Source organism: Haemorhous mexicanus, chromosome 6, assembly GCF_027477595.1.
Source record: "Haemorhous mexicanus isolate bHaeMex1 chromosome 6, bHaeMex1.pri, whole genome shotgun sequence".
NCBI classification, from domain to species: domain Eukaryota; kingdom Metazoa; phylum Chordata; class Aves; order Passeriformes; family Fringillidae; genus Haemorhous; species Haemorhous mexicanus.
The window spans coordinates 16028223-16042553 of NC_082346.1; the positions used below are offsets into that span (position 1 = coordinate 16028223).

A 14331-nucleotide genomic window follows, 5' to 3' on the forward strand; every position below is an offset into this window, starting at 1 on the left:
TCTTTTTGATAAGAATTAATCATCAGTTTGAAGGCTAAGTCTAGGGAGACCAAGAAGCAACCAGAACTTTTCAAAAATCTGGACTGTAACTACTGAGAGAAAGGCAGCAATATCTGACTTTCACTGCCCTAATGATTGAAGATAACAGCACTCAACTTTCAGACAGGTATTCTAATCACAAAGCAAACTGTGCAAAACACGTCATTAAATAAGCAGTGCACACTTAGAGTTCCAGGATGGAAAACTCAAAAGGGTTAGCAAGCCATCAGCACAAAATCCTCACATTACCTCAGGCACACAGCACACAGGAAAAAATACATTTTCAAATGCAACATTGCAAGCTTTTTTTGGTTTTTATTTTGGCAAGGACTGAGCAGTGCTCCATGCCTAAGAAAGCACCTTTTTACCTGTTCATAACACTGTTTGCAGACCCGTCAGCTCCAGTCAGCCTTCAAGAGTTCTCATCATGGAGCCTGAAGCATTCATAAGCACTCAGCAATGAAGCACAGTCATGGAAAAGGACCATGCCTGTGCTCTCCCGATGAGCTGGGAAAAAATTCATCAATTCACTCCTCTCTTTCTGCCCAGGGAAAGAAAGAAAGGGGAGGGCAGATTAGAGCAGAACGCCGCCCACACTGCCATCATTTCCTCCCAACAGATCAGCCACACAGAGGCAAAGGACCAAAACTGGTCCCCACATTGGCTTCAGTCCTTCAGACTGGTTTAAGAGAAACAAACCAGAATTAACTTGATTTATCTAACTGATGTGACTTACATGTGACCCTACCACGGCCACATCCACTCAGTGCCATCATTCTCTCGTGTGTTTTGAGATAAAGGCAATATATTTAAACCAAGACATATCAAGAAACCATAATTATGCTATTATATCCCAGGTAATTCCTAACACCAGAGCACAGGTGTTTAAATGATGCATCATTTTAATTAGCTGTCAGCATTTGTTCCTGGCCACACAACTTCTGTAGTGGAGATCACAGCAGCTTTGCAGAGCTAAGTTTACAGACAACCACCTTGTGGGTTTCCTCACATCTAGAACAAGTTAATCAGCTTGTTCTGTAAAGCCAAATTAAATATATTCTTTCAGGAAAATATCCCCACTCTGATTAATTACTTGAAGCAAAGCACAAACAGTTATGGCACACATGATTTTAATGGAAATTCTTGTAAAATTGGAGCACTTTATGGATGGGGGGATTAAACCTGTAAATTTCTCCTCAGATGCATGAATTAAAAATCTCTGCACTTTGGTGAGAGATGAAATTTCTTAGAGGAGCATTGACATGTTCCATGACTCCTACTTCAAAGCAAGTAAATTATCAGGAATTATTAGGTTTTATTTTGAAATTGCTTTCAAAACACAAAATTACTTCTGGTCTAAGTGCTTCAGTACGTTTAAAACTTTCCTGTTACCAACTTCCAGACAAACCAGAAAACTCACTGTTAGTGCTCTTGGTAACTAAATTTTGTCTCAACAATTCACTGTGTTAAAACAATTACCTAGCATGTTCTGCTAATATAAGTAGGTCACATGGTTTCAATTAGATTTGCCTTAAAGCTCTCCCTAATAAATCTAGCTGCAAGAGACGTGCTTGACTTAATTTCTCTAAAAAGTTGTTAATTTGAAATTAAATATTAGGCAACTCAATGCCACTTACATCAAAGCATATGTGTTTTATGAGTTTTGTTTTGCTGCAAATGCACAGAGAAGCCTTTGTCAAAACACCATCAGTTCCAAATGCATGGCTGAAATTCTTCCTGCATTTGGGAGCAGAAGGGGACTGAGGGGGGTGCCATTTATCACTGAGTTGCTGTGACTTTACTCCCATTGCTGAATGCAACACAAACAAAAAAAGGCAAAACTACCATGCTCATTTTACTAAGGGAGAGAATTCTAAAAATAAGATAAAATAAAACAAAAATCTGTGGAACTGCAAGCCTTGTTTCCTTCCCTCTGCACCAAATATACATGTGAGAAATTAAACCTTTACCTCAGCTTATATTTTCCTCACCACCACAGGATCAAAAACTTCAAAAGTTTGGAAATAATCCAACTCCTCCTTACTTACCTTATAAATGAGATATGAAAATACATGCAAAGAAGTGGTTCTAGGAGTAAATGTTGTACAAGTACCTCCATTAGAATATACCAAGAGGTGAGACCTAGCAAGTAAGTGACAATCTACCCTAACTCAGCATTTGTTTTTGATTAATTTACATTTAATTGCAGGTGCTCACAAAGTTTGAAAAAGATAACATTGATCTCTTCTCCCTGCAGAGCATTTTAATCTGGAATCATAATAGCAGACAGCCACTTAGACAGTAAGTTACTTTTGCTTTGAAATAACATTTACATAATGGTGCACCAGCAAACAGGTCCCAGACAGCTTTTCCTAGGGCTGCATTAGACCAGAAAAAAGCAACATCAGGAAGAAGCTGTTGCCTCTCAGCTGAGCTGACAAACTTTCACTCTTCAGCTTTATACAAATGCAGCAGTAATTACTCACTTAGCCTGACACCAGTTCCCACATTGCTCATTCCCACAGACTACTCGGGGCAGAAGGGGATGAATGTCTTCCTGCAGGGCTACACAGAATTGCTGAAACCCCTGTGTCCCTCCCATCCTTCCAACAGCTTCTCAGGACCAGCCAAAAATGCCTTTTCCACATTAAACCACCAGTAAAATCAATGCTTACAATCCCTGGCTGAAAAGGGGTTTTTGCTTGTAGGGATGTTTAAAAAGCATTACTTAGCAGTTGAGTTGATTAGACTGTTCTATCCAATTATTTTAGATCATTAACCAACCACTGCTCAGATTCCCCCAGTCTTCCCTAACACCACTTCACCACGTTGGTGACTCACTCTTTTTCTCCCCCATTTTCCAAGACTCCTGTTGCATCCCTTGTCCCTAACATCTTGTGAATTTAGGAACTAACTGTAGTATGAAACTTGTGGTCATACCCAGGCATCTGCAAACCAGATTTTTCTTTTTTTTTTTTTTTTTTTAATAGAAGACTAGGATATTCTGGTCATTCCTAGTGGAACTATTACTTCTTAGCCTGGTTTTGGTTTTATTTTGGCTTTGGGGGAAAAACTGTTTCATATTTTCACCACTCCTCAAAAAGCAGAACCGTCTCATTACCAAGACACAGACAACTTTCTACATGCTAATTTTAAATTCTAAAAGGGAATAGATGATAAATATACAAAAAAAAAAAAAAAAAAAAAAGAAAGAAACCAAAGTAAACAAGACCACCTCTTTTCCCACAGCATTTAGATTAAAAAAGCTAAAGATCACCTTACTTCATGGTTACTTTGGCACACCTTTAAGTTGTCTCACTTAAAAAACAGGGGTGGAAGGGGAGACAGATTAGTTTTTAATAATGGAAAAGGAAGTATTAAGTCACAATTTTCCAACTTCCAAAGGATCATTACACTAAGTTAACAGATGGGAACATAAAACTAAGGGATCTGTGTTACTGGTGGCCTTTGAAGAGAACAGGATTGTACATAAGATGCCTGATGATTTGTGGACCTGTCTTCCAGCTCTGGGACAACATCTAAAACAGACTAGACAGAGGATGTATCAATATGCTGAACAGCTTTTCTGCACAGAGAAACACTCTGAAGCCTTGTGAAGCTGTCTGAGCAGTTTTCATTAGGTCTAAGCTTCTGGCATAGAAAACATAATTCTGTAAGATGCTCCAATTAAAATCATTATGGCTCCACAAAAAAATATCTCTTCAATGGATTTCTCTAAACCAAGAAAACATATCCCCTCAAGCATGACACATTTAGTACTATGAAGAAATTAGAGCTGGGATACCAAAGACTGTGAAACTACTGCCCTCTAAGACTAGAGTTTAGATACTTCAAATTCTGATTTATTCCCATCTAACAAACTAAAATGCCAAAGCCTTTCCCAGGTTACTTGTGTTCCAACAGATTAGTTTTGCCATTTAAGACAGAGAAAAGCACTGTAGTTCTACTACAGAAGCTTCCAAGTGCTTGTTCAGCCTAAAGACACACCATAAACCTCACACCAGAAGTGATGTGTTACTATAGAAGACTTTTCCTTCTGCATTGCAGGCTAAAAACAGCATAATAATGATCTAGAAGACTACAGAAAATGTTCTCTGGGTTTTAATTCAAAATGTCAGAAGTACAGTTCAGGCTTCATTAGATTTCTTTTTTAAAAATTAATTATCAAAAGCACAGAAACACCAGATCTCCCCAGACTGACTTTTACACCTCATCTTACTTCCAAACGCTCGAGCTCGAAAGATTTCTAAATATTTTTTAAACCAATTTAATTACCTAAAGTATGCTATTAATTCTGTAAGGATGCTGAAAAACATTTCAAAGGTGCTTCAATAATCTTAACTGGGAAGTGTTCAAATGATGAACAAGTACCACACTGCAGGAACAGCTACTTGTAATAAGATTTCCTCATGATGGCAGCATAAACCATTCTGATGAAGTGCTAAACGACAATGCACATTCCTACTCATGCAGAAGTGTGACCTCAGCTGCTCTAGAAATTGTGCTCACTACCTTATTCCCCCTCTTTACAATGCCATTTTTACACTACTTCACAGTCTTTAGATTCAGCCCCCAGAACTCTTCAGGAGCATCATTCTACTTCACACCTGCAATTTATGAAGAAAGATAAGGTACTACCCTCTGGAGTATTCTGAAAAGGGATAGTTTTATGCAGCTTTCCCATACATTCCACTGGATTTTGTCTCATTTGTATATTCTACTTTGGAAAGTCTATGACAACTGCACAGTCTACAAATCTGAGTGGATCACTAAGAGTTCATGCTGCAGTCAAGATCTATGAAGTTCTTCTGAAGAATGACCTTCCATCCAGTTCTGTTTGCTTTTAGAGTTGCTGCACTACAAAAAGGACAAGACCATGACTTGCAAGATCCCACTGCCAGAAGGATTCTGAAAATCTGGCACTTTGTCTTACTGACCCTCCCCAGTGTACAAATCACTACGATTTACAGGCAGTTGTATACTTTTATAAGGCATGAAATTCATTGAGTTCAAAATCTGCATAGATTTCAGCTTATTAACAAATTACAACAATTAAGTCTGTGTTGATTAAGAATAGGTTTGAGATTTAAAAGATCATCACCATGCTTGGAAAGACTTTGTTTAAAAGCTATTACTAGTGCAAATCACTCTTTTCAGACTGTGCTGCAAGCGTGGCTCTGCTGAGGCTCCTACTTCCAACATCTCACTGCTTCCCACTTGAAAAGGTCAGCCAATGCTCCCCTCAGATCAGTCACCACAAGTTGTCCCTCAACCAAGTTCTATCAAAATAATCTGACTTTTTCAAACCATCCAGTAGAGTATAAAGGAACCCAGATTTCTCAGAGAACAGCTGTTATGTTATAAAGTTGTGTTTAGCTGATCCAAGGGGACAGTAAGCTCCTGGAGGAGAACAGACTGACCAGTAAGAACACGTGATGTCCCCAATCTCCTGTTTGGTTACAAGTTTCATATCTGTCTACAGCCTTTAAAAGTGCACTAAGCCCTCATTTCTTAGAATACCTACACAGAGATTAAAGACCAGAAATGTACCTTGATTTATTTCATATTCACGTTACTGACTACCTCTGCTTTAATACACCTAAAAACCTTACCAATTTGCAGGTTTGCACTCTCTCTGATTGCTTTCCAACTGCTTAAAGGAAGCAATCTGGAGACTCCATCACAATGAAGATAAACTGCCACTCACCCTACTTCCAAACGTTAACAAACACTGAAAGAATCCGTAAGGAAAGGAAAAATGCAAAAATTGCCAGTCTGGTATAGACAGAACAGAGGCTAGGAAAATCACAAATAAAACATGTTTCTAACTCATGAAATACAGGATAGATATCCTTGTTCTGGCTTGGCATTCCTGGACAGAGCAAACCTTGCTGTAACACCCAGAAGCAGCAGCAAAGGCTCTTTGGTTGTAGTTAAGCTTTCCCTCTCTCTTTTCCTGCCTTGGCAGTTTTATCTGCACTATGGTAAGAAGGGTGGTTAACACTAATTTTCTCAAATCTGACTCAGATTACACTGATTGAAAAGACTGGCCATATCTTAATTTGAGGGTTTACAATAAGAAGATTAAAGCAAACCAGCAGCATCTTGTTTTTAAGCACTACACTCATGCAGAGCAGCAAACAAGTACCACATCAGAGAAAAAAAACTAGCTGTCATTACACCCCATTTTCCAGATATTTATGGTTTCTAAGAGAATTATCATTCATCCAGAAACCTCGCATTTTCTTCTCCATACAGCTTTACAGTACAGCTATTTTGGCCAAGACAGAGCAGGGCTTTACCACATTTCCTCTGCTTAACAGGATTTTTCAAATGAGCAGCAAAGCCTGGGAGCAGCTGGAGCTTCAGAGGAAGATTGCCTCATTATCAGCAGCAAGAAGCAGAATAGATGAAGCAGAGCAAAAAGCCAAGTTCTCCATCAGAGGGGACAGTTCCTAGGTTTAAAACTCACAGTCTAAAATCAAGACTCTGTTGCTGGTATGTACATCTGTGTGCATTACTATATAAAAGCAATATCATAATAGCAGTCCTGTATGAATTTACAGCTTTTTGTTCCTTTATGTAACATTAGTTCAGTTTGAGAAACATTATGGCAATTGAGTTATGTGAAAGAACTACCTAGATGCAGTTAGAAACCACCACTTCTACCAGTTTCAGCAAGGCACTTCAAAAGTGTAATGAAATATTCATGGCCATATTGTGACATGAGAGCCTACAACCAGCTTAAAAGAAGCAAGAGGAATTGCACAACAGCCTGTCAATTAAAAAAGAAAAAAAATTATGAAAAGGTGTATTTGGCAAGACAAGCTTTCCCTCCCAGTTTTGTTTTACTCTAGTCTTGTCTCTCATTGTTAGAAACTATCAGAAAACACTAATTTTTACACAGATGTAACGTGATAAATACTGCATGAACAATTTTGTTAAAATTTCAATTATGGGACGAAAGTTTTCATATGTAGGAGATAATTAGTTGAACACAAATTTAAGGAAGAAAAAGCCTGAAAGTTTAAAAAGCAAGAGAAACAGAACACTGAAAATGAGATCCAAAGCACGACCTAACAACTGAAAGCAGAGAAAGGCAGAGATAATGCATAATGAATGCCCAGCAGTAAACTGATCAGTAAGCAGGAGGTACCCAGCATAAGCCACCTCTGTAACAGGGCAGTGAAAAAGGCAAAATTCAATGCCAGCATACACCATGACAGGTATTTCCAGAAGAGACAAGGAGATATTTTAAGCAGCCTTCAACTGTGTTTCAGCAAGCCTTTATTGAGAATATCATGCCACATTCTAGATGATCCACACTTAGAAACCATCAAATAGGTGAGTGTGAAAAGGGCTTTGTGTACCTGGGGAAGAGACCAGGACACATCAAGCACTGTCATTTGAAGAAGCCAGGGCTCATGGGTCTGGTAAAACACAGCATGGGCAGGGAACACATGAGCTGAAGCAAAGCCAAGCTGGTGTCTGAGGCAGAGCAACAGAAGATGGGACACTGTGACATCTGATAGCCCTCTGTTCTGTGGGGTGTAGGACTGCTCTGCTTCTCTGCTTAAAAACAACCAACCAACCAGGAATACAAACACCAGAGAATACAAATACCTTCATTAAAAAACAGGAATGGCACGAGACCAATAGATACCAGACTGCCACTAGTTAATGCAAGTCAGAACTTTGATTTCCCTAAATTTATTTCTAACACAATCTGGTACATACAGGAAACAGAAAGAAAAAAGCCCTCAAACAAACCAAAAACCAAAACCTCAGATGCAATTAATCAGCCCATGAGATAACAATGTGGTGAAAATCAGAAGACACAACTGAGTCAATACCTGCTTGCAGACATTAGAAACAAAAGGCAATTCACCAGTATTTCATAACACTGCTCCTGTAAAGAACTTGTTGCTGTTTGTAAATATCAATAAATATTTTGGATTCTGCTACGTCTCTAAAACCACAAAACTTCTCCAGTTGTGTGAACACCTACTTGTTTCAAACTTCAAAACTTCTGAACCAAGAATTCTCAACAGAAGTCTCTCACTTGTAACATATCAGAAGATAAATCTGTTATGAGTTTACCCTGCTAAGCTACTGTGCAAAGTAGATTTCACTCTTCTCTTCTGGGGTCCTTAAACTGCCTTGGTTCCAGCAGCAGGACTGGAATCTCCTCCTTACTCCCCCATCAACCAAATGAATCACAGGGGCATTTTCTTCTTGCTGGCAAAGTAGGAGCTCATTATCAGACAGAATTTCATTAGGAATTCACCTTCTTCTGCTATGATCCTAAGTCCATCATGTCAGGAATCCCAGCCTGCTCTGGATTCATTAGATTGTCCCAGAATGATAAACCCACTTTGCTGCTGTGCAACCTGTGCAGCCAGGATGTCCAACCTACTGAGGCACAGCTGTTAAAAGCATCAAATGATCTAACTAAATCTAGAGAAAAGATATTCCTGCTTCTTTCATAAAAGGAGAAATCCAATACCCAAAATCTTGCCCCAAATTAATCTGGGGAAGCCTCACCCTTTCCCAGTGAAGAATCACAGGGAAAAGTCTAGACAAGAAGAGGTTTTAGGCAATCATCCTGTCCAATCTTTTGCTGAAAATGAGACTTCAGATGATCCGGAGTCATCCAAACCGAATCTTAACTACTTCCAGCAAGGGCAATTCCACTCCTCCTCTCATCAACCTACTCCAATATTTAATGTTCCCAAAAGGAAGAATCACCTTTCCTGACTGATCAGGGACAACAGTGAAGGCTTGGAATGCTGTACTTGGATGGAAGAGTGCAGGGCTTTTACAGCCCCTTCAAGCCCCAAAGATTGCAAGCACAATCCTTGTCACACAGCTTTTCTTAGGTGTGCTTTTTTCAAAAGTGTGGCTGGGAGGAGGAAAAGAGGATGGATTTGCTAAGCTCTTACTTATGCTAGAAATAAATATTGTGTTAAATGAAACATTCATGTATTTTTAATCAATACACCATAAGTACTAGACTTGGCCATGGAACAGCTGACAAGAGCAACCACACTGGAATAAATTTGGCTGAGAGGCACTTGCTCATTAGTGCTCCAGCAAGAAGAGTCATGCAGAGTGGCATTAGTCAGGGAAACACACATTTCCAATACTCTGAGCCAGCCTGGCCTTTAAGCCAACAAAAAGCTTCTGGCAGGTAGCTCAGAGCTGCCATTTGCAAACAGAGGTGGTATTTTGGTATTTGGCATCTTTACTCAGACCCCAGCTCCTGGAATCATGTAATGACTTGAGAATGCATGCTTTCATCTTATAAGGATGGTCCTAATATTCACATTTTAAGAGGAAAAAGAAAATAGACCCTGAATAGGCTAAGAAAAAAAAAAAAAAAAAGGAGATAAATATGTGGGTATAAATAAGGAGTAAGAGGCCAGTAAATCTAGAAAATGTTAAGCAATTCTAAAGAATTACAGATTCCAGACATTCTATTGCACTCCACAGATAAATTATAATCAGGTTCACAATTATGCTGGGTTTTTTTCATTTTATGCAGAAGTTAGTCCTAACCCCTAACAATTTCCCTTTTATATTCTTTTCCCTTTCCTCTACAACAAAAAAAATTCCCCTACAACAAGAAGAATTTGACCCCATAGAGACAGCAGCTCAAAATGAATTTAAATAAAGCAAAACCAAGTATAATCTTTGGCTTTACTATTTTTCAGCTGCCCCATCTATCCCTTATTTCTACATATCCTTTTAAAACTAAACAAGCCACATAAAGTATTGTCATAAGCAGCACCAAAAAAAATTCCATTCAAGTAAATTCCACAAAGAAGCAAAGGCAATTTGGTGATTTTCCCATAAAGCTGCTGTAGTCCCTCACAACAAATGATCAAAGTAACACAGATGGAAAAGTAACCATTTGAGCCAAGCACAGCCAAGTCTTACAGAAGAATTAGAGCAAGACAATCACAGATGCCTGCACTGACATTTTTAAGTTGACTGTAACTGCCTTGAAGTTTTGCTATAGCATCACTGACAGTAATGGAGCTCTTCAGTAGCAGTGGTTTGACTGAAAACAAAAAAAGGTTTTTAAAAACAAATATTTACTCACAAATATTTTAGCTCATACACTGAAAATCCCAATAAACAACGAAGATTTGAACAAACTTCTCTCCTACAGAGCTCTCTATCATTCTTTGGGAAAAAAAAATCCAATACAACAAGCACTCCTCTTCTGGGTTTGCCAAATTTATGAAGTTTCATAGCTGTTTTATGTTATTTAAGCAAACTGAGCCAGAATAGATAAGCTCTTTAAAATTCAGGCTTGTCTTTAAGGGTGCTTTGCTATGTACAGCCACTCCTCACAGCACAGAGCTAAAAAGGAAACCAATGCAAAACTCAACCAAAAGCCAAGCTTAACAAACCTTTTAAACTTACTAAGACAGTTTGAAACAACACTAGACTAGAGGCTATGCAGAGCTGCCATTTGGAGGGTGAAGCAAGGCTGACAGAAACCTCATGACATCCAAGAAACACAAATGCAGGCTCGTGGGATGGAGTAAGCCCATGCAGCCAAGGCTGGAGACCAACTGGCTACAAAACAGCTTTTTACAAAGGGCTCCTAGGGGTCTTTCTGAAGAAGTTGCACACAATTTATTTATTTATGACACTATTTTCCTTCCACATCTTGACCTCTTCACTGTGTTAGAGCAGGCAAATCAGAAAATAAACAACACAAGAGTCCATACCAAGAGAGCATTACACACCTGCAGGTTTCCCAGAACAAGCAGTAGCAGGGAGGCAGGGTCAGGAACAGATCCTGTCTCAAACCCAAGAAGCAGCACACCACAACAAGCTGGCTCTCTAATGAGGACTGACGGGCTCCTGCAGAAAAGTACAGGCTGACAAAAAGAATCAGGGAAGCCTCGACATACTTTGCCAACTGCAAGTTCCTTGTCCACATCACCTGGAAACAGATCTGACAAAAATCAGTTTCAACAAAATTCAAAAAGACCCTCCTCACACACAGAGCTCCTTGGGTCCTCTGGGTGCACTCTCCTGAAAACTAGAACACTTCCATTATTTTCATGAAGCTGATATGTTCCCACTCTGAATAAAGATGAAGCTTTAACAAAGCTAGAAATGGAAAATTACACCATGGATGCCCATTGTCTATCTCAGAGAGATACAAACACTGAGATTTTTTTTAAATAAGAAGTACAACTTATCTCTATTTCAAAAATATATGACATTCCCATAAAACAGGCTTTGATAATAATGTTTTCAAATTACATTTTATTCCAGTATTTCTGTTTTCCCACTGTCTCAGGAATACTCAGATATGCAGATATAACCACACATCACAGATATAACCATACACCATTGTATTCTTGGCTTAAACCTGTCTTCTTTAAATCAATTTTCTTGGCTTAAACCTCTCTTCTTTAAAACATACATTTAAACATAAAATTTTATACTCTTCTTACCTGCCAATTCAGAAGAATTTGTCTAAATCTGACCAGTTTCCTGGAAGATTTTGTCTAAATCTGACCAGTTTCCTCCTGCAATCTCACTGAATTCTTTCTGAACTATTTTTATAATTCTGAAAACTGTAGCCCCTCATCAAAATAGAGACACCTAAAATAATTGCCATCTTGCATTAACTGCAATCTGGTATTTCCAGTGAAGAAGAAATGTAGGGAATCAAAAATGTGTGACAAACCCATTTTAAAGAAGATGTCTCATTCCTACAATTCTTTTTTCTTTTTACATTTAACAGCATTCTGTTATTTAGAAATCCTCACAACTGATACACTGGAGCTTAATTTTGGAGTTATTTCTCACTGATTACATGCCATAATCACATATAATTTCTTTTTTGAAGATAAAAACTTACTGTTCCCAACTCTTCCCCCACCCAAAAGCACAGAAATAGCCACACTTGCTCTAATAAAACTCTTAGGGCTTAAGAAATATTCTAGTAAGCTTTGTTACAAAACAAAACAACGAAAGAAAACACCAAAACCCAACTCACAATTCCTACGCTCTTTGTTGGATTTCATTATGTAACAGATGTAGGACAACATTCAATTTCACCACCTCAAGTTAAAAATATGAGTTTGTTTTGCCATCTGTGGAAACTATTTTGCAGGCAGTCAATACCACAAAGATCAATAAACCCTATAATGGATTTCCTTCCCAAACCCTTGCAAAATAACTCCATATTAGCATAAAAAGCAGACGGCAGAAGATTGCAGATTAGCTGCAGCTTCCAACACGACTACAGAAATGAACATCTGAAGAACAATAAACAATTTCTCCTATTTCCTCAAATGAATCACTTCAATTTGCTCACCAGGAACTATACATGGACAGGTAATCCTTCTGCTTTCTGGGACACACAGGAGTGTGCCTCCTGTAATTTGGCTGAATCCACAAACGCTTCAAGAACGCTGTCCAGCAGCAGAGTCCCGTTCCCTACATGGCCAACAAATGCCTCCTGCAGGAGTGTGAGGAAGGCATGCCACCTTGCAGGAAAGGCTCCCATTGCATTCATCTCTACCATTTAGCTGCCCTGCCTTGAAGCCATTAGGAAGGACATTTTGCTAAATGCCACACCAAGTGCATTCCATGAGATGGAATGTACCACGGTGTCCCCACAGAAGGCACATCCTCCCACCCCTGCTGTAGATTTGAATGATTCTTTGTATTCCTTGTTTAAAAAAAAAAAAAAGAAAAAAGGACAAAAATATCAAGTTTTTCACAGCAGTAACTCTCCATGTACCAAAACAATAGCTTGGTATTTTCCAAAGCTCTTGAAAAGGAAAAGTCTGTCCATCTCAATAAAGCAAAACAAAGTGCCCCATCCCCAGGAAATTCTACAAACCTAAAGTACACATCAGAATATATCAGTGATCTAACCTGCATATCCTTATATTCAGTTTCCATAAATAGTACATTAAAGCCTAAACTATGTTAAAAGAATTTTTATCTGTATTCTAAACTTTACAAGACATTCATTGTCTGTAAGCATTGGTAAATTGCCCATTTTTTAAAACAAAAGTTTAATGCTCTTCCAATAAAACTTGAACAAAGGCATTGTTTAGCAAATTGCTACTTTTTCCTATCTCTGTCAAAGGTTTTTTGGCAAAGTAACTTCATTTTAAAGCTCACATGAAATCCAAGGTAAGCTTTCATAGGTAAAACTACTTAATTTTAGTTATCCATTGTTTTTATTTAACTGGAGCAATTTTAGTTCTGCTCAGGGAACTGACAGGCATAAAAAGCAAAGAGGGATCTAAAAAGATTAATGTAATAAGAAGTAAAACAAAATTACTGCAGATAGGAAGCATATAAACCAAACTTCAAGGACAGCTGCCAAATCTGAAGAAACGTCTGCTCTCCTGGGAGGCGAAAATCTCTGAGATGTGCTCTGCCTAATTCTCATCTGCCACGCAGCTCCACCGAACATACCATCTCCCAAAAAGCTAAAAAGTCCAACAAAGACCCCACGACTGCTGAAAGGAACAGTCCCACCTCCTGCCTTCCCAGGGCTTCCTCTGCAGTGGTGCTGGTGCCTGTGCAGCCCAGCAGCAGAGCAAAGGGCAAGGGATTCAGCTGAGAGCAGTTTCCCATAGGATGTGCTTCTAGCTGGAGCAAAGAAGTGAGCTGGAGCATCAGGCTGCCAAACAAGTGTTCCAGGACTGGTCAGGAGAGGGCTGCAAAGGAAAGATGTCAGCATCCCCTTCACTGACAGCTCACTCTTGGATTAATTTAAGCCCCAGTGAAATTTATTAGCCAGCCAATTTGTGCTGTGCTCATCCACAGAGGTCAGGAAAGGACTTTCCACCTTTCCCTTCTAAGGAAATGGAAGCTGTTGAATTAATTTGCCTCTAACACAGCCATGCAGTAATCCAAAGCTCACTGAAATCAGCAAGCTTCAGATTAGACCTTTAATGACCTAGAGTGGTGAAAGGACACCATTTACTTTCCTTGTCCTTTGTTTCCCAGAAATGCTCAGAAACAGGCACATGATAATTCCTTTGCCTCTCCCACACAACAGCTGTAAGCAGCCTCTGTCTGGTGGCAAAAGCCACTTCAACCAAGCACATAACACTTCCCTAACCAAAACAGTAATCCAAGAAAGAAATTCCAGCTCCTAGGAAGCAACAACAAACCTTCCAGGGCATCATTTGAAGCCTCTCAGAATACACAAGGTGTGTGGCTATGATGGAGTGAGGGGACTTGAGAAACAGCACCATACAGAAAACAAAAGTA

At 39.0% G+C, this 14331-nt stretch overlaps 1 protein-coding gene across 6 annotated transcripts in view; it reads right to left on the minus strand.

Annotated features, from left to right (window-relative positions):
- Nucleotides 1-14331, minus strand: part of PLEKHA7 (pleckstrin homology domain containing A7) — a 145622-nt gene that overhangs the window by 104567 nt on the left and 26724 nt on the right. The window contains exon 1 of one of the 6 annotated variants that reach the window (XM_059848950.1): nt 12410-12527. The exons of the other annotated variants lie outside the window; for them this stretch is intronic. Within the exon in view, the coding sequence (XP_059704933.1) occupies nt 12410-12423 (14 nt within the window). The 5' untranslated portion in view covers nt 12424-12527. Of the gene's footprint in view, nt 1-12409; nt 12528-14331 lie in introns of those variants that run through there. 6 annotated transcript variants of the gene reach the window in all.